This window comes from Phyllobates terribilis, unplaced genomic scaffold (assembly GCF_046119375.1).
Source record: "Phyllobates terribilis strain yellow unplaced genomic scaffold, ASM4611937v1 Scaffold_12__6_contigs__length_324123572, whole genome shotgun sequence".
Lineage (NCBI taxonomy): Eukaryota > Metazoa > Chordata > Amphibia > Anura > Dendrobatidae > Phyllobates > Phyllobates terribilis.
The window spans coordinates 54,254,533-54,276,294 of record NW_027362772.1 but is presented as its reverse complement, the minus strand read 5'-3'; the positions used below and the strand labels follow the sequence as shown (position 1 = coordinate 54,276,294).

Genomic DNA, 21,762 nt, shown 5'->3' with positions numbered 1-21,762 from the left:
CCTATGTACAAGAATATAACCACTATAATACTGCCCCCTATGTACAAGAATATAACTACTATAATACTGCCCCTATGTACAAGAATATAACCACTATATTACTGCTCCTATATACAAGAATATAACTAGTATAATACTGCCCCCTATGTACAAGAATATAACTACTATAATACTGCCCCTATGTACAAGAATATAACTACTATAATACTGCCCCCTATGTACAAGAATATAACTACTATAATATTGCTCCTATGTACAAGAATATAACCACTATAATACTGCTCCTATGTACAAGAATATAACCACTATATTACTGCTCCTATGTACAAGAATCTAACCACTATAATACTGCCCCCTATGTACAAGAATATAACTACTATAATACTGCCCCTATGTACAAGTATATAACCACTATAATACTGCTCCTATGTACAAGAATATAACTACTATAATACTGCCCCCTATGTACAAGAATATAACCACTATAATATTGCCCCCTATTTACAAGAATATAACTACTATAATACTGCCCCTATGTACAAGAATATAACCACTATATTACTGCTCCTATGTACAAGAATATAACTACTATAATACTGCCCCCTATGTACAAGAATATAACTACTATAATACTGCCCCTATGTACAAGAATATAACTACTATAATACTGCTCCTATGTACAAGAATATAACTACTATAATACTGCTCCTATGTACAAGAATATAACTACTATAATACTGCTCCTATATACAAAAATATAACTACTATAATACTGCTCCTATGTACAAGAATATAACTACTATAATACTGCTCCTATATACAAAAATATAACTACTATAATACTGCCCCCTATGTACTAGAATATATCTACTATAATACTGCTCCTATGTAGAAGAATATAACTACTATAATACTGCTCCTATGTAGAAGAATATAACTACTATAATACTGCTCCTATGTACAAGAATATAACTACTATAATACTGCTCCTATGTACAAGAATATAACTACTATAATACTGCTCCTATATACAAAAATATAACTACTATAATACTGCTCCTATGTACAAGAATATAACCACTATAATACTGCCCCTATGTACAAGAATATAACTACTATAATACTGCCCCCATGTACAAGAATATAACCACTATATTACTGCTCCTATGTACAAGAATATAACTACTATAATACTGCCCCCTATGTACAAGAATATAACTACTATAATACTGCCCCCTATGTACTAGAATATATCTACTATAATACTGCTCCTATGTAGAAGAATATAACTACTATAATACTGCTCCTATGTACAAGAATATAACTACTATAATACTGCTCCTATGTACAAGAATATAACTACTATAATACTGCTCCTACGTACAAGAATATAACTACTATAATACTGCTCCTATATACAAAAATATAACTACTATAATACTGCTCCTATGTACAAGAATATAACCACTATAATACTGCCCCCTATGTACAAGAATATAACTACTATAATACTGCCCCTATGTACAAGAATATAACCACTATATTACTGCCCCTATGTACAAGAATATAACCACTATATTACTGCTCCTATATACAAGAATATAACTACTATAATACTGCCCCCTATGTATAAGAATATAACTACTATAATACTGCCCCTATGTACAAGAATATAACTACTATAATACTGCCCCCTATGTACAAGAATATAACTACTATAATACTGCCCCTATGTACAAGAATATAACCACTATAATACTGCTCCTATGTACAAGAATATAACTACTATAATACTGCTCCTATGTACAAGAATATAACCACTATAATACTGCTCCTATGTACAAGAATATAACCACTATAATACTGCTCCTATGTACAAGAATCTAACCAATATAATACTGCCCCCTATGTACAAGAATATAACTACTATAATACTGCCCCTATGTACAAGAATATAACTACTATAATACTGCCCCTATGTACAAGAATATAACCACTATAATACTGCTCCTATGTACAAGAATATAACTACTATAATACTGCCCCTATGTACAAGAATATAACCATTATAATACTGCCCCCTATGTACAAGAATATAACTACTATAATACTGCCCCTATGTACAAGAATATAACCACTATATTACTGCTCCTATGTACAAGAATATAACTACTATAATACTGCCCCCTATGTACAAGAATATAACTACTATAATACTGCCCCTATGTACAAGAATATAACTACTATAATACTGCCCCCTATGTACAAGAATATAACTACTATAATACTGCTCTTATGTACAAGAATATAACTACTATAATACTGCTCCTATGTACAAGAATATAACTACTATAATACTGCTCCTATGTACAAGAATATAACCACTATAATACTGCCCCCTATGTACAAGAATATAACTACTATAATACTGCCCCTATGTACAAGAATATAACCACTATATTACTGCTCCTATATACAAGAATATAACTAGTATAATACTGCTCCTATGTACAAGAATATAACTACTATAATACTGCTCCTATGTACAAGAATATAACTACTATAATACTGCCCCTATGTACAAGAATATAACTACTATAATACTGCTCCTATGTACAAGAATATAACTACTATAATACTGCTCCTATGTACAAGAACATAACCACTATAATACTGCCCCCTATGTACAAGAATATAACTACTATAATACTGCCCCTATGTACAAGAATATAACTACTATAATACTGTCCCCTATGTACAAGAATATAACTACTATAATACTGCTCCTATGTACAAGAATATAACTACTATAATACTGACCCCTATGTACTAGAATATAACTACTATAATACTGCCCCCTATGTATAAGAATATAACTACTATAATACTACCCCTATGTACAAGAATATAACCACTATATTACTGCTCCTATGTACAAGAATATAACTACTATAATACTGCCCCCTATGTACAAGAATATAACCACTATAATACTGCCCCCTATGTACAAGAATATAACTACTATAATACTGCCCCTATGTACAAGAATATAACCACTATAATACTGCCCCCTATGTACAAGAATATAACTACTATAATACTGCCCCTATGTATAAAAATATAACTACTATAATACTGTCCCCTATGTGCAAGAATATAACTACTATAATACTGCTCCTATGTACAAGAATATAACTACTATAATACTGTCCCCTATGTACTAGAATATAACTACTATAATACTGCTCCTATGTACAAGAATATAACTACTATAATATTGCCCCCTATTTACAAGAATATAACTACTATAATACTGCCCTATGTACAAGAATATAACCACTATATTACTGCTCCTATGTACAAGAATATAACTACTATAATACTGCCCCCTATGTACAAGAATATAACTACTATAATACTGCCCCCTATGTACTAGAATATATCTACTATAATACTGCTCCTATGTAGAAGAATATAACTACTATAATACTGCTCCTATGTAGAAGAATATAACTACTATAATACTGCTCCTATGTACAAGAATATAACTACTATAATACTGCTCCTATGTACAAGAATATAACTACTATAATACTGCTCCTATATACAAAAATATAACTACTATAATACTGCTCCTATGTACAAGAATATAACCACTATAATACTGCCCCTATGTACAAGAATATAACTACTATAATACTGCCCCTATGTACAAGAATATAACCACTATATTACTGCTCCTATGTACAAGAATATAACTACTATAATACTGCTCTCTATGTACAAGAATAGAACTACTATAATACTGCTCTCTATGTACAAGAATAGAACTACTATAATACTGCTCCTATGTACAAGAATATAACTACTATAATACTGCTCCTATGTACAAGAATATAACTACTATAATACTGCTCCTATGTACAAGAATATAACTACTATAATACTGACCCTATGTACAAGAATATAACTACTATAATACTGCTCCTATGTACAAGAATATAACTACTATAATACTGCTCCTATGTACAAGAATATAACCACTATAATACTGCCCCCTATGTACAAGAATATAACTACTATAATACTGCCCCTATGTACAAGAATATAACTACTATAATACTGTCCCCTATGTACAAGAATATAACTACTATAATACTGCTCCTATGTACAAGAATATAACTACTATAATACTGCCCCCTATGTACTAGAATATAACTACTATAATACTGCTCCTATGTACAAGAATATAACTACTGTAATACTGCTCCTATGTACAAGAATATAACTACTATAATACTGCTCCTATGTACAAGAATATAACTACTATAATACTGCCCCCTATATACAAGAATATAACTACTATAATACTGCCCCCTATGTACAAGAATATAACTACTATAATACTGCCCCCTATGTATAAGAATATAACTACTATAATACTGCCCCTATGTACAAAAATATAACCACTATATTACTGCTCCTATGTACAAGAATATAACTACTATAATACTGCCCCCTATGTACAAGAATATAACCACTATAATACTGCCCCCTATGTACAAGAATATAACTACTATAATACTGCCCCTATGTACAAGAATATAACCACTATAATACTGCCCCCTATGTACAAGAATATAACTACTATAATACTGCCCCTATGTATAAAAATATAACTACTATAATACTGTCCCCTATGTGCAAGAATATAACTACTATAATACTGCTCCTATGTACAAGAATATAACTACTATAATACTGTCCCCTATGTACTAGAATATAACTACTATAATACTGCTCCTATGTACAAGAATATAACTACTATAATACTGCTCCTATGTACAAGAATATAACTACTATAATACTGCTCCTATGTACAAGAATATAACTACTATAATACTGCTCCTATGTACAAGAATATAACTACTATAATACTGCCCCCTATGTACAAGAATATAACTACTATAATACTGCCCCCTATGTACAAGAATATAACTACTATAATACTGCTCCTATGTACAAGAATATAACTACAATAATACTGCCCCCTATGTACAAGAATATAACTACTATAATACTGCCCCCTATGTACAAGAATATAACTACTATAATACTGCCCCCTTGGTACAAGAATATAACTACTATAATACTGCCCCCTATGTACAAGAATATAACTACTGTAATACTGCTCCAATGTACAAGAATATAACTGCTATAATACTGCCCCCTATATACAAGAATATAACTACTATAATACTGCCCCCTATATACAAGAATATAACTACTATAATACTGCCCCCTATGTATAAGAATATAACTACTATAATACTGCTCCTATGTACAAGAATATAACTACTATAATACTGTAGGATCACAGATATTGGTATAAGAGATTAAGTTCTGACAGATTATTTTATCTTTGGTTCCTCTATGTTTAGCCGTCAGCCTCCAGTGTTACCACTTCAAGGGTCATCCTCATCATGCTACCACAGAACAGACAGTTATGACATGTGACAGTACACAGCCTTACTGCAGCTCTACAATTATGACATATAAGGGTGAGTAGATCTTTTGGTCATCTTTACAGTGTTCTTCCACTCCTGACACTTCATTGGTATAATACAGAACATAGCATTGGTGGGGTGCATGAGGTCCTCCTTCATCAACTATATTTGAAGGCCCCCATATCCCAGTGGAGATTGATACCATGCCTTCTGATATTCCATTACTTGTTTGTATAAGGTCACAGTCATAACACCCAACTGGCTCCCTACTCTAAGAGATTTTTAAGACCATTTTTACTTGTTAATGATCTTCTTATTCAGTTTTGCCCTTCAAGAAAAATGTCTCCCCTACATCTAGAACAGGAGTCCTCAGTAAATAGCCAGATATATGTATGTACTAGGTAAATAATTATGATGAAATATTACCATTCTTAGGTTTGCTGCATGTTGGTGTCCTAACAAAGGGATGTTCTTCTGGAGAAACCTGCAACCAAACCGTGACAGGCTCCCTCAAACACATTGACACCAGTCAGACAAGTCATTGCTGTGATAAAGAACTCTGTAACCAAGACTTAGTGCCAGGTTAGTAGATCTTTTATATCCTTGTATCCATACCAGGACATTCTAGAGAAGGTGTTCAAGTTGGGTGAACCACCATTTCAACCATTTGATTTCTGTTAAGTGCCTTTCTGAAAATCCTTCTGAACCACGTTCTTTATGGCCAGACTATGGCCAGACTCAGTATACCATCTCAATTTCAGATCTCGGAGAGGATTCCTGGACCGAGTGTTTGGCGTGTCAAGGACAACCTTTAGCTTGTGGTGGCAGTGACCTTCCGAGTCTGCGATGTGGACCTTCTCAAAAATCTTGTATTGAGTTGTCCATCACCACCACATTGAGTCAAGGTAGGTTTTACCAGCGCTGAAAGGGGCTTTGGAGAGTACAAAAACATAAAGTGGGTGTGTGGATGGTTACATACTCTCATTTCTGGTAGCCTATTAGGGTTTTCTAATTCTATAGGGACTTCCAATTTAACATGATTGGAGTAGTGGTTGTGGGGTCACCTGGGAACCCATATTAAGACTTGGTAGCACTCACCCCATGCAATTCTGTGCCACATGGATGTAAGATTGCTGGGCAGACCTTTTGAGATTGTGTCTAGCCCCTATTGTTGGTTGGTGGGGATCCTGATTTTGAGACCAAGGGCAGGAAGTAATGAGTGGAAGGGGTGAGGGCGCACCTGGGTCCTGGAGTCCAGAGTGGCCCGAAAGGTCAGTTTAGTCCATGTGAAAGAAAAAAACAATACTATTGAAGACCAGTGTTAGTTGGGGACCTTTTAGGAGATTTTGCAGGGCTTGAACTTAGACTCCAGTGGTAAGGCTGGCAACTCACTCAGATTTCCTAGAAGTTACCCGTTTTAGGGCCACTCGCCTGATTTGAGCAGGGCAGGGATCAAGTAGTTCTACCTCCCCAATGTTGGTTACCAACACTCTTGTAATATTTGTAGTGGTGGAGGGACCCATCAACTTTCTATCTGGTTGATCTCAACCATAACTTGAGCTCTTCTGACCCATGGTTTGAGTGATCGCTTGGGGTCCCAAGATCCGGAACCCCAATGATCAACAGTTGGGGGCCGAAACATTTCAAACATTATTTCAAAGTTACCCTATAAATGAAGAGAAGACAAACAACGGCAATCACACTGAATACCGAATAGACCGTAGTAGAATTTTATTCCGCTGCCAAAATTAGAAAACATAAAGGAAAAATCGAGATATCGTTACAATCCCGTTAAAATTGATAGAATTGTGCGTATTTGTTCCTAATTTTTTGTGACGTGAGCAGAGACGTATAATAGCATAATAAAATGGTTAATGTGTATTTTCCTTGTGCTTTGTGGTGGGGATATTATTGCAATGTCCTGCCTTATATTTTATGCGCCCGGATCCGCCCTCCGCTTGTTTTTTACTCGCCACGATAAAATGTTTTTGCCTATTGTCATATAACTTGTATATTTCAATGTGTTTTCTTTACAAAGATTTAGGCGCGGCTTCGCAAATATCAGTAGAAGGATGAGACAGGATCAGGAATATTTCACTCTTTTCTCCAAAATTTTCATTATTTCATTGTTTATCCTAATTTACTTAAAAGAGGGTTTCTCTTGTTGGTCAATGGATAAAATTGCAAAGTGCTTGTAATTTCGAGCAACTTTGCAATTTGGCTCTTGTTAAAAATCCTCTCCATTCTCATGAACTGAACGATTTTTAATTCTATAGTTTTCCTAGATTACCGGCCACCGCTGCGAAGTATAAGAGGTGGTCGGTTTCCTAGACAAGGAGCGCACACTTGCAAGCATTCCAGCCAGCTTTAGTGCCCCTGCACTCAACCGATACTGCAGCCACAGTGCCCCATATCAGAATCCAACCACGACACAGCGGCCTCATGTCATAGCCACATTATCCATCAACAGTGTTGGCCACGTTGACCCCACTACTAGGTCTCGAACAATGGCAACCATCCTGATATCAAAAGAGTGCCATCCACATTGCCTCTATAACAGTTTCAGTCATAATGTATCATTTCAGAGCCACCCACAGTGCCTCCATAATAGTGCAAATCACAGTGTCTCTATGACTGTCATCTACACTACCTCTATAACAATGCCAACCACAAAACCTCCATAACAGTGCCAATCACAGTGTCTCTATAACTGTGTAATCTACACTACCTCTATAACTGAGCCAACCACAGTGCCCCCATAACAGTGCCAATCACAGCGTCTCTATAACTATGTCATCTACTATACCTCTATAACAGAGCCAACCACAATGCCTCCATAACAGTCTCAATCACAGCGTCTCTATAACTGTGTAATCTACACTACCTCTATAACTGAGCCAACCACAATGTCTCCATAACAGTGCCAATCACAGCGTCTCTATAACTATGTCATCTACTATACCTCTATAACAGAGCCAACCACAATGCCTCCATAACATTGCCAATCACAGCGTCTCTATAACTATGTCATCTACTATACCCCTATAACAGAGCCAACCACAATGCCTCCATAACATTGCCAATCACAGCGTCTCTATAACTGTGCCACAGTGCCCTTTATATCCCAGTTTCCTGGAACGCTATGAATGTGACAGAAGGGAAATCTGAATATTGCAGTTAACAGCAGCCACCCCTGAATTTACAGGTTGTGAATGGCGTTAATTAGAGCCGTCTGATCAGTGATCGCACCCATCATCCAGTCTTGTTGCCATAAAGTACAATTGAATACAACAGTATCCTGCAATAACCACATAAAACCCTTCTCCAGAGAGGTCAGCGGGACGCTGCAGAGACTGCCATAGCCGCACTTAGGCCTCTGTGTTACGTCCTGCTCCCTGGAAATCTAAATTATTCATAATGACACACTCCGTCTTGTCCTGAGTACCAGTGCATTAGTCCTGACAGATTAAGATGGGCTCAAGAGTTGGATAATCCCCTTAATAACCCTATTGCCATTTAGGCAAAAAGGAAAATAAAATGGGAAGGCGATGAACAGAGAGCGGGAAACGGCCGCCCGTGCCCTGATGTGACAGGTAAATCTTCATGTACAGGAATAGAGTGGTATTAATTCCTACTTCACGTACACACCTCTCCCGACATCGACATCCCTCTGTAATTATATGGACTGTGTTATGGACGCGAGGCCCCTGATGTAGAGATGTAACGCCTGCATGGCTACAGTCACCGTCACATAGAAAGGTTTTATTTACAGTATATACATTTATAGGATATATTAATGTGGCGCCCCTGAGGGTTCGACCGCCACAGGAATGCTGCACTTCTTTAATGGAGTGTGGTGTTCCTCCTCTGAGGTAAGCCTGGTGTGATGGTAGTGTTCCAGCCTTTTGCATCCAACACCACATTTCCACCAGAGGGAGCTAGTATGCACTAGGTGCTGCTCCCCTGGTTACAGGGAGACTGGGGAACACAAAGTGGTAGGAACAAGTTAGTGGGTGAGGGTGGAGGAACAGTTAGTTTGTGACACTTCTAATTTCATATTTAATAGAATGCCATCTTTTATCTTGGTCCTTCTGTCCCGGTCTGCCTTGTGCAGAGTCCAGTCCGTCAGACCTGTGTGGTCTCTGGCGGTCTTTCTGTCAAGTGGTCGTACTGTGCTGTCAAAATACTGTGTGTATGTGACTTCCCTCCGGGAGCGCAGATCCTGTGTGGGCCCGCACTGGCATGGGACACAGCCCTCGTACCCTGATCTTGGGATGAGTGGTAGGTTGCAGACAAGGAATGTCTCAACCCGGCTGAGGACCAGGATCAAGAAGGCCCGGGAGCTTTAGAGTGTGGCTCCCTAGCAAATGGGTCCCAGGGAGGATGCAGACGGAGCGGAGCACGCCACCTGTCCTCGCCTACCTGATCTATTCAGAGGGATTCCGGCTGCAAGAGGGGTATAGGCCCCCGACACCCGACCTCGTACTCTATGTCCAGGACGGGAAAGCCCGGTTAGGCCCTGAGGATCCCGCCGGCCTTGGGATGGAGAGGAATTGCCACCCGAGCCATACACCTGAGAGGAGCTCAGAGGGAGACCCGGCCTATCTACACACGCACAGACGGGAGAGGGGAAAGTCTGTAGTGCAGGAACACTCTGGTGTAGGGATGCTACCGAACACTGGACTTCCTCGGAGGTAGTCGGACCCCCGTCCCTGGTGGCCGCAGGACTCCGCGAGGAGCAGGGAGAAGCCGTGCGCTGCTTGAGAGAACTGTGAGTAAAGCCTCGGAAATTCATCCCTATGGCCTCCGGACTGTTCATTACGTGCCATACCACGCGACACGGTGCCCGTACTCCCACACTACTACCCCCCCTTTATCCCGTCCTGTCTGCCCTGAGGCCACGCTCCGCCTGTGGGGAGCAGCGAGAACTTTGGCCGCCATGACACCGGGCCTCAGCGGACTGTGTCGGCGCTGGCGGCGCATCACCAGACACCGCAGGTGGCGTAGTCGACAATTACCACTCAACCCGGAAAGCCCTAACATAATTTTTAATGTGACGGCCCTGGGCACGGAACGGGTCCAGGCCACGAATGCTTCCCCCAACATCTGACCCGGCTCCGAGTACCCCCATCTTCCCAGGGCAGGGCTGAGAGCGTCACATTAATATATATGTATATTAGATATTTCATATTTAGAGACACATTTTCTGTTTCTCGTCATGATAGAGACCCGGCACACCATGATAAAAAGCTGCAGTAATACATCCACCTGTCCCGGGCTCTCGGCATTCAGCAACGGGCAAAATCCGCTATCATATGCCTCCAGCCATCACTGCTGTAAAGGAAGTCAGTGCAACCGAGGGCACTTCAAGGGTAAGAAGTGGAAAAAATGTCATCCTGGTCCAATGGCCCTTGGCAGCGGTGGGATATTATGGGCAACAGGTGAACCGTCAGTTCTTGAAGCTGATGTCTTCGAAGATGGAAAAATGAGGAAGCGGAAAGGTCAGAGTGACTGTGACGAGGGCCAGAGTGACTGTGATGTCTAGACAAATGGGTCATATCATTTGCATAATAGCAGGTCTTGTGGGGTATTCCCAGTATACAGCGAGTCTTGTGGGGTGTTCCCAGTATTTGGCAGGTCTTGTGGTATGTTTCCAGAGTATGGCAGGTCTTGTAGGGTGTTCCCGGTATACGGCAGGTCTTGTAGGGTGTTCCGGTATACGGTAGGTCTTGTAGGGTGTTCCTGGTATACAGCAGGTCTTGAGGGGTGCTGCCGGTTTATTGTAGGTCTTGTGGGGCTTTTCCTGTATGTGGCAGATCTTCATTGGTGATCCCAGTATACTAAAGGCCTTGTGTGGTGTTCCTGGTATACAGCAGGTCTTGAGGGGTGCTGCCGGTTTATTGTAGGTCTTGTGGGGCTTTTCCTGTATGTGGCAGATCTTCATTGGTGATCCCAGTATACTAAAGGCCTTGTGTGGTGTTCCCATTATACGTCAGGTCTTGTGGGGTGTTCCTGATATAGTGTAGGACTTGTGGGGTGTTTCCAGTATGTTGAAGATCTTGTGGGTGGCACCAGTATGCAGCAGGTCATGTAAGATGTTTATGGTATATGGCAGGTCTTGTGGGGTGTTCCCGGTATATGTCTGGTCTTGTGGGGTGTTCCTAGTATATTGCAGGTCTTGTGGGGTGTTCCCTGTATATTGCAGGTCTTGTGGGGTGTTCCCAGTAGACAGCAGCTCTTGTGGGGTCTTCCTGCTATGCGACAGGTCTTGTGGGGTGTTACCAATATACAGCAGGGCTTGTGGGGTATTCCTGGTATATGGCAGGTCTTGTGGGGTGTTCCTAGTATATTGCAGGTCTTCTGGGGTGTTCCCTGTATATTGCAGGTCTTGTGGGATGCTCCCAGTAGACAGCAGCTCTTGTGAGGTCTTCCTGCTATGCGACAGGTCTTGTGGGGTGTTACCAATATACAGCAGGGCTTGTGGGGTATTCCTGGTATATGGCAGGTCTTGTGGGGTGTTCCTAGTATATTGCAGGTCTTGTGGGGTGTTCCCAGTAGGCAGCAGCTCTTGTGGGGTCTTCCTGCTATGCGACAGGTCTTGTGGGGTGTTACCAATATACAGCAGGGCTTGTGGGGTATTCCTGGTATATGACAGGTCTTGTGGGGTGTTCCTGGTATATGGCAGGTCTTGTGGGGTGTTCCCGGTATATGGTGGGTCTCGTGGGGTGTTCTCGGTATATGGCAGATCTGGTATATAGCAGGTCTGGTGAGGTTGTCTCGGTATACAGACAGCAGTTCTTGTGGGGTGTTCTCAGTATACTGCAGTTCTTCTTGGGTATTATTGGTATATGGCAGGTCTTCTGGGGTGTTCTCGGTATACAACAGGTCTTGTGAGGTATTTCCATTATACAGCAGGTCTTGTGGGATGTTTCTGGTATATGGCAGGTCTTGTGGGGTGTTCTCAGTATATGGCAGGTCTTGTGGGGTGTTTTCGGTATATGGCAGGTCTTGTGGGGTGTTCTGTGTATATGGCAGGTCTTATGGGGTGTTCTCGGTATGGCATATTTTATTGACTATTGAGTGCCACCATATTTCTACCTTTGAAGAGTGTCTAAACATATCTTGTTATCAACATCTCTCAGATGCAGATCCGGGGTCGGAGAACGGACTAGAGTGTTACAGTCACTCATCTCCTGGAGTGTCTGGCACAATGCAGTGCCGCGGGCCGATGACCCAGTGTATGGACCTGATAGGTGAGAGTTCATGATCTTGTCCCACAGTACGGTCTCTGCCATACACGACATCTCCTGTCACCATAAATCTTATGCTTGCCTTCACATTTTCTCCACAGGGTCCTCTCCGGATGATGTGGTGATGAGCGGGTGTGCTACTGAAGCTTTCTGTCAAGGCCTGTACCCCCAATTCAACATCCCAGGATGGGAGAGCACCCTGTGCTGCGGCGATTCACGCTGTAACCACAACCACAAAAAGGGAACTAAAGGCGGCTCTGACAAATAAGAAGCTGAAATCCTAAATGATACCAAGCCCCATTCAATTCTACATTGTCCTATAGCTGACAAATCCCAACTGTCCCAAATTTGCCGGGACGGTCCTGACTTTTTAGAAACATTGACGTTAAAATTGTTTCATCCTGGGTAAAAAAGTGTGAGATTACATAAGCTCCACCCACATATGGGTGGGTCTTGTGGGATTGGCTAGATACAAAGTCTGCCTGTGTTTTCTTTTTGATCTTCTAGGATTCTATCACCATGACAACACCTTTTTCAAATTCAGGTGATTCCGTGATCAGCAGCTACTGGCTACACATTTCCACTGCGGTGGCTACTACAGGGGAAAAGTGGTATTACACCCTACAATCTGGCTACACAGAGAGGGTTGTGAATGTGGGGACATCCATATGCCTTAAAGGGGTATTCCAATAGTAAAAAAATATCACTTAATCACTAGATATGGTAATAAATGTTTGATCTATGGGGGTCAGATAATAAGATCTGCCACCCAGAAAAAAGCAAAAATCCATGGCATTGACAAAGATAGCCAAGTGCTGTTCTCCATTATCTCTATTATTCAGACACAGATTGGATGGACCAGCAGTGCGCAGACCTTCCATCCAAACAGGGGACACTGGATCCCTGTTCTGACAATCTGTGGGGTTTGGACCCCCGAGGATCGAGCAGTTATCACCTATGTAATATATCGGTGATATTTTTGTTATATCTGGAATACCCCTTTAATTAGGGCTGACTGTGCATTTCCTCTGTAGCGGCCACTAGAGGTGACAAATAGTAGTACATTCTTAATCAGCAGCTTTCTACTTTGGTTATTATAGGAGGTTGTTAGCCAAGTTCATGGTGATTATACCGTACTATGGTGCAGAATACACCACAGCGATACTCCCCATTTTACTATGATGTAGCATTGGAATATCAATAGGATCCCTATATAAGTCAGCCTAGAACCTGTTCAGAACTTGGTTTGATCCATGATTTAAAAATTGTAAAAAAAAAATTAAGGAGACGTTACAGCCTTAACCGCAGTCTGTAACATTTTGTGTTTTAATAAAAAAATAATAATAAAAGTGAGTGTAAGATTTTTTATATTTTGCATATATCAGCTCTTAACCTACAAATGTAGGAACCTCACAGCGCTTTGGGAAGCTGAGATCTGGGGCGTTATTTGATGGTGTAATACTTTGTCCCACCACTAGATAAAGCTCTGCTATATGTATTAATTTAGTATGTGATCTATTTCCTGTCCCACCACCAGGTGGAGCTGTTAATCAGCACTAGTCTGAGACATTCTTCTTCCCCCTTTTGCAATACATTGGCCTTGATTCAGAACTTATGATTATACCTTTGAGAAGTCACTCCCTTCATTTCTGGGACATTTCAGCCCATAAAATTCTAAGCGTCACAAAAATGACAAATCTCAAAGTCATCCATGATCTCCTCCTTCTACATCAGATTACTGCCAACATCAAGAGCGATTCTCAGTGTCAATGCGATTTCGGTGATACCAAACCTGCATAGTTTTTTTTTTTATATATATATATTTTAGTAGCTAAAAAAAATTCCAAATTTAAAAATTAAAAATTTGATTTATGTCACCATTTTTCCTAGACCGGTAACTTGTTTTTAATGTTCCGAGCTGTATTTTGTATTGGCACATATGTTTATTTAATTTTGAAGGAAGATCTTGACTAAAAACAGCAATTCTGGCGTTTTTTTTTTCTTTACAGCAAGGGTTAATTAATTTTAGAATTACAGACGTGGTGATATAAAAAACATTTTTCATTATTTTTTAATTTATTATTACTTATTATTATATATTATATTTATATTATATTATTTATTGTGTTGTATTTTTATTTATTTATGTTTATTTTTAATACTATATTTATTATCTTTATATTAGATTATTTATTCTATTTTATTAATTATTTAGGATTTTTTAATTTATTGACCTGCACCATACATTTTTAAAAAAATTTTTTTTTTTTCTCTAGTCCTATTTAGTGGCTGTCCTCTTTCAAAGATCATTACTACAAAGCCTCAGTGATGCAAAAAACAAGCAAACTGGGCATTTATCCACTCACCCGCAGGCCAGCGTATTCGCCTTTGATTATTCATTTTTGTTGATCAGCTGCAGCGGTGTTGTCATCACTGCAGCCAATCATGAGCTCAGCGACTTGTACCTTCCACATCAGCAGGGCTGATGAGCTCAGTGATTGCCTGCAGCACTTTCAAGGTGACGTCTCAACTGCAGCCTGTGCGCAACAACCGCAGAAGTGGCGGAAAGCGGCACTGGACCTGGGGAGGGTGAATAAAAGACCCCCGAGTCTGTGGATCAGTAATCTTTGAAAGAAGATAACTCCCTTAAACCTGCGATCTACTTTAAGATATTCTAAATACTGCAATGCTTCAATACTCCTGGGCTTCACAGGAGTACAAAGATGGCAGCAATGGGGCAAAACATAGGCCCACCTTGATCAGGGTGCTGGAGGGCCAATAGGAACACATATTATACTAGTATTTGAGTGGGACTTCCCTTTTACCATCAACAGTCGTGACACGAATTTTGGTTTCCACGTTTGCCGCTGACCTGCTTACATCATTTCACTGATCTTCTCGCTAGCTCGAGAGAAAGTGTTAACGAGGACAAGACAGCTGATATTACTCTGTCATACTGATTGAATTATAATACTAGTTGCTTAAAAAAGGGTCTGGTGATGGAAATCATTGTCTTCTTCTGTGAACCATGGTTACCTCCAAGGAAACACGTGTAATCATCATTAGCTTTGCATCAAAAGGGCATTACAGGCAAGGACATTGCCACTGAGTCAACCACTGATCAGATAATCAAGAACTTCAAAGATATGGGTTCAATTGTTGTGAAGAAAGTACAGCAAGTGCCAGGACAGTCTCCTAAAGAGGATTCAACTGTGGGATCAGTTCACCACCAGTGCAGAACTTGCTCAGAGATGGCAGCAGGCAGGGATCAGTGCATCTGCATGTACAGAAAGGAAGCAAAGAAGCCACTTCTCTTAAAAAAAAGGACTGAAATTCTGCAGGAAGTACAGGAATTTTACTGCAGAGGTCTGGGGTAAAGATATTTTCTCCGATGAAGCCCCCTTTACACTGTTTGGGAGAATGATTGTCCGAGAAGAAATGGTGAGCGCTACCATGAGTCCTGTGTCCTATCAGCTATAAAGCCTCCTAAGATCATTCATGCGTGGGGGCTTTTCATCCATAGGGTCTCACTCACTGTTTTGCATGAATAAGGAATGTGATCTAAACATCCTTCGGGAGCAACGTCTCCTAATGATCAGGACAATGTGGTGATGATGCTTTTTCCAACATTATGGAGACCATGTTGCCAACTGAGTGGCTCGGTGAACAAAACATTGAAATTTTGGGTCCGCTGCCAGGAGTCCCATTGAGAACCTGTGGTCAATCCTCAAAAAGTGGGTGGACAAACAAAGACTCAGAAATTGTGATAAACTCCGAGCACTGATGAGACAAAGGGTGGTCATCAGTCAGGATATTGCCCAGGAACCGACATCCAACTACCGATGCGAAGAGCAGAAGTCTGCAGAAATAAGGGTCAACATTTGAAATATTGAGTCTTTTAATAAACTTCATGAATTTTGTCAATAAAAGTTTTAAAACTTCTGAAATGTTAATTGTTCTTCAATAACCATACAAACATCCAAGAGTGAAAAACTCTGAATCGGCAAAACGTGAAAACCAAAATTTGTGTCAGTCTCAAAACTTTTGGCAACAACTGGAATCTTGCTCCCTTCCACTTTGGATGATCTCTTTTTGGTAAAACGTTCTTACTGCTACTCTACAGATTACCCCGGCAATCATGTGTAATCGGTAGAGGAATATGATAGTGTTCAATTTCCCCACAGCTCCCCCACAGGAGAAATGAAGTATTATACAGTTTTCATTAAAAGCAATGAGTTGTCCATGTGAGGTATGGACATGTCGGGTCCTCCAGAGCGAGAAACGCTCTTTGTAGTCACTCTTCACTCTGGCTGAATGGGAAATCCTATTTGTAATGGGTTGTCAAAACTAGACAGTGTTACTAAACCCTACTAAATCCCTACGTCATTTCGGAGCAATAATGAGAATGACACTGGTCACGTGGTGCAGGTAGCGTAACGGACGCAGTCTTGTTGATATTGCCGTTTCTCCTTTTTTCCTGTTGTCTCGCCCGTAACACACCCAAACAGTCTCTGCATTCCAGTGAAGACATTTCCTGGCCGTGTGTATATATATATATATATATATATATATATATCTACAATGTATGACCCTTACAACCAGTTTTTTGGTATGAAAAAATATATATTTTAAGATGTATCAAAATGACCTCCGGAGTTCTTAAGTAACGCTGCAAAACTTCCCTCAGATACTTTTATTTTTATTTCCTCCTTGAAATTTCCGGATAGAAGAATACCTAGAAGTCTTTTCTCCGTGACCTTGAAGAGAAGAACATTTTTTTTTGCCGCTGATGAGATAACGCAAATCTGTGTTTCTCAAAACTATGGTCAGATAAAGAATCCAATTAAGACTGTATCACTTCCACTAAATCGCTGGATGAAAGTCCGTGTACGCTGGCGTATTAGCTGTAACGTCCATTATTATTAAAGATACGGAACATTCTACCGCAATCTGACTGCAAACAGGTGGACGTTGCTTCATGCATGGACCTGAAACACTAAGCTGCTAGTAATTAGGGACTTTGGAGGATAAGGGAACTATACCACTGGACACCAGAGATTAGGCTCCTAAACCACCATCCCTGGTCCTTAGAGACTGCTATTGTTTTTCCTTTGTTCTGTTCTTGAGATACAGTGGGGAAAATAAGTATTTGATACGCTGCCGATTTTGCACGTTTTCCCACCTACAAAGAATGGAGAGATCTGTAATTGTTATCGTAGGTACACTTCACCTGTGAGAGACAGAATCTAAAAATTAAAACCAGAACATCACATTGTATGATTTTTACATAATTATAATTGCATTTTATTGCATGAAATAAGTATTTGATCACCTACTAACCAGCAAAAATTCTGGCTCTTACAGACCTGTTAGTTGTCTTTAAGAAGTCCTCATCAGGATTAAAATCCTGTAGGGCACGCAAGGTCCCCCTGCTCACACCAGCACATGTCCAGGCCCAATGACCATCTGGACGATCCAGAAGAGGCATGGGAGAAAGTCATGTGGTCAGATGAGACCAAAATAGAACTTTTTGGTATCAATTCCACTCGCCGTGTTTGGAGGAAGAAGGATGAGCACAACCTCAAGAACACCGTCCCAACCGTGACGCATGGTGGCAGAAACATAATACTTTGGGGGTCCTTTCTGCAAAGGGGACAGGATAACTGCACCGTATTGAAGGGAGGATAGATGGGGTCATATATCGCAAGATTTTGTACAACAACCTCCTTCCCTCAGTAAGAGCATTGAAGATGGGCCGTGGCTGTGCCTTCCAGCATGACAGTGACCCAAAACACACAACCAGGGCAACTAAGGAGTGGATCCGTAAGAAGCATTTCAAGGTCCTGGAATGGCCAAGCCAGTCTCCAGACCTGAACCCAATAGAAAATCTTTAATTATACTTATTTTCCCCACTTTATGGTCCCTTCTTCCCTGTATATAAGTCTAGAGTTTATAACCAAGTGGGTGTGATCCTCTGCTCTTCTCTTGAGGACCACGCCTCAAGCCTACATACGGCCATACTGATGGAAAAATAAAAAAGTTATGGCTCTTGAAATAAGGGGAGGAAAAAAAATGAAACCTCACAAATGAAAAATCGCCTCGTCCCTAAGGGGTTAATGGCTCAGTCTGCAACATAGTGACTTAAACCAATCGGCTGGATGGTGGCTCATTTTTGTAAGGTACCAGTGTCTAACGTTCACTTTTCTGGTAGTCCTTGAAGATTCCGAAAAAAGGGAGTAAATATGGGTATCACCAAACTTTATATTTCCCAAGAAGACAGATCCAAAAATTGTCTTACCCCCATTCCATGAGCTAAGTGAACCTGATCTACAATCTACTCCTCTCTGTCCTCTTTTAAGGAGTCCAGTTGCTAAACCTGTAGGGGGTCAACTTTAAAATTTGCGATTGCGCTCCCACAAATCCCAAAAAAAAGTAATTTCTGCTTTCGACAGGCAGCGTCGTGTGACAATATTGCAGATCACCAGAGGAGACCGATGAAATTTGGATAGTTGTGGGACATCAGACAAAGTGTTGGAGAAACACTGAACCCCCCGGGAAGTAATCTTTAGGGGGCTACGCTTTGTCTTGGAGGAAACTGAATTTATAATTTGCTTTTCAATTATCTCTCAGTCTACCTGCTTCCTACCGGAGGAGCACGTGCAGGAAGCAACCTGAAATCTGCTGTAGTAATTATCTTGTTTTGATAAGATTGGTGCCGTGTCGCCCGGGTGGAGAGCCGGGGTTCCTAAAACAATAATGCAGATTTAATGAAAATCCGCACAGTGAGCGCAGGGTCTTCGCTACCTGAGAGCGGCACCGAGCACTCCAAAATAAATTGTTCCATGGTAATGAATCTGATATAGATAAAAGAGAAGATCCAGATCTATCGGGGGATGTGAGGAGACTTCTCTGCGGCACACATCAGCCAGGTGTCCTCCAAAGGTCTTCTTTATTAAGAAGAAACTTCTTAAATCCGGCATACTCTTAGACCTAAATGTTTATGCCAAGGAGCGTACAATTGTTAACTCCTTGTGGACACAGCAAATACGGGACTGACGGAGAAAGCCATGGACTGGTGGTGAAGAAGGGACACCACTGCTCCATCCACACGGGGGACTAAAGGGACTTTTGGATCAGTGAAGGTCAGAACCTGACAACAGACCCCCAGAGATCTCATCTATTTCTATGTATCCATATCTATCCATCTGTCTATCTAAAAAAAAACTCCAAAAGATGTCTATCTATAGTGAGAAACCTGACCAGCACCTCCTAAGTGTGAACAGGTGCCAGCTGCAGTAACTGCATAATATACAACGAGAAAGCCCAGCAGCGCTCTGTGAGGGCCAAGATACATGAAAACAATGACAACATTGGATCTGAACTGTAGCGTTACTCAGTAAGCTGTACTTACAAAAAAACAAAGGTTCTCAGCTCATAAATTGGCCAATTCATGTGTGCCCATCAACCTCGGCAAGGTGACCTCCCCTGATGGGTCCTGCTCTACCCTACGTGCCGCTTTTGGGCTACAAGCCTACAACTAAACGGACAAACATGTCTTCTCCTGGGCGAAAACATCTACAATTTAAATGGGCCAAGAAGAACTGGTTGCACATCACCTAAAAGATGAGGCAGAAACATTTTATATATATATCTATTATCTATCTATTTATCATATCTATCTATTATCCATTATCTGTCTATTATCTATCATCTACCTATTATCTATTATCTATCTATTATCTATCTCTCATCTATCTATCATCTATCTATCATCTATCTATTATCTATCTATTTATCATATCTATCTATTATCTATCTATTATCTGTCTATTATCTATCTATCTATTATCTAACTATCTATTATCTATCAGCTATCTATTATCTATCTATTATCTATATATCATCGATCTATTATCTATCTATCTATTGTCTATCTATCTATCTATCTATTATCTATCTATCTATCTATTATCTATCTATCATCTATCTATTATCTATCTATTATCTATCTATTATCTATGATCTATCTATTATCTATGATCTATCACCTATCTATTATCTATCTATTATCTATCTATTATCTATTATCTATCAACTATCTATTATCTATCTATCTATTATCTAACTATCTATTATCTATCAACTATCTATTATCTATCTATTATCTATATATCTATCTATTATCTATCTATCTATCTATCTATCTATTATCTAACTATCTATTATCTATCAGCTATCTATTATCTATGATCTATCTATTATCTATCTATCTACAGTATCTATTATCTATCTATTATCTATGATCTATCTATTATCTATTATCTATCATCTATCTATTATCTATCTATCTATCTATTATCTATCTATCTATTATCTAACTATCTATTATCTATCAGCTATCTATTATCTATCTATTATCTATATATCATCGATCTATTATCTATCTATCTATTATCTATCTATTATCTATCTATTGTCTATGATCTATCTATTATCTATCATCTATCTATTATCTATCTATTATCTATCAACTATCTATTATCTATCTATCTATCTATTATCTAACTATCTATTATCTATCAACTATCTATTATCTATCTATTATCTATCTATTATCTATATATCATCGATCTATTATCTATCTATCTATTGTCTATCTATTATCTATGATCTATCTATCTATTATCTATCTGTTATCTATTATCTATCAATCTATCTATTATCTGTCATCTAACTATTATCTATTATCTATCTGTTATCTATTTTCTATTATCTATCAACTATCTATTAATTATCTATCATCTATCTATTATCTATTATCTATCTATTATCTATCATCTATCTATTATCTATCTACTATCTATTATCTATCTATTATCTATCTATCTATATATATATCTATCTATTATCTATCTATTATCTATCTATCTATTATCTATCTATTATCTATCTATCTATCTATCTATTATCTATCTATTATCTATTATCTATCTATTATCTATCTA

The 21,762-nt window shown here is 39.4% G+C and overlaps 1 protein-coding gene across 1 annotated transcript in view; it reads left to right on the top strand.

Annotated features, from left to right (window-relative positions):
- PLAUR (plasminogen activator, urokinase receptor) overlaps window positions 1-14,106 on the top strand; it is a 51,484-nt gene extending 37,378 nt beyond the window's left edge. Inside the window, exons 2-7 of the mRNA XM_073655820.1 lie at window positions 5,442-5,561; window positions 5,943-6,089; window positions 6,269-6,412; window positions 10,733-10,879; window positions 12,650-12,760; window positions 12,859-14,106. Coding sequence (XP_073511921.1) covers window positions 5,442-5,561; window positions 5,943-6,089; window positions 6,269-6,412; window positions 10,733-10,879; window positions 12,650-12,760; window positions 12,859-13,025 — 836 coding nt within the window. The 3' untranslated portion in view covers window positions 13,026-14,106. The remainder of the gene's footprint in view (window positions 1-5,441; window positions 5,562-5,942; window positions 6,090-6,268; window positions 6,413-10,732; window positions 10,880-12,649; window positions 12,761-12,858) is intronic.
- The last annotated feature ends 7,656 nt before the right edge of the window (window positions 14,107-21,762 follow it).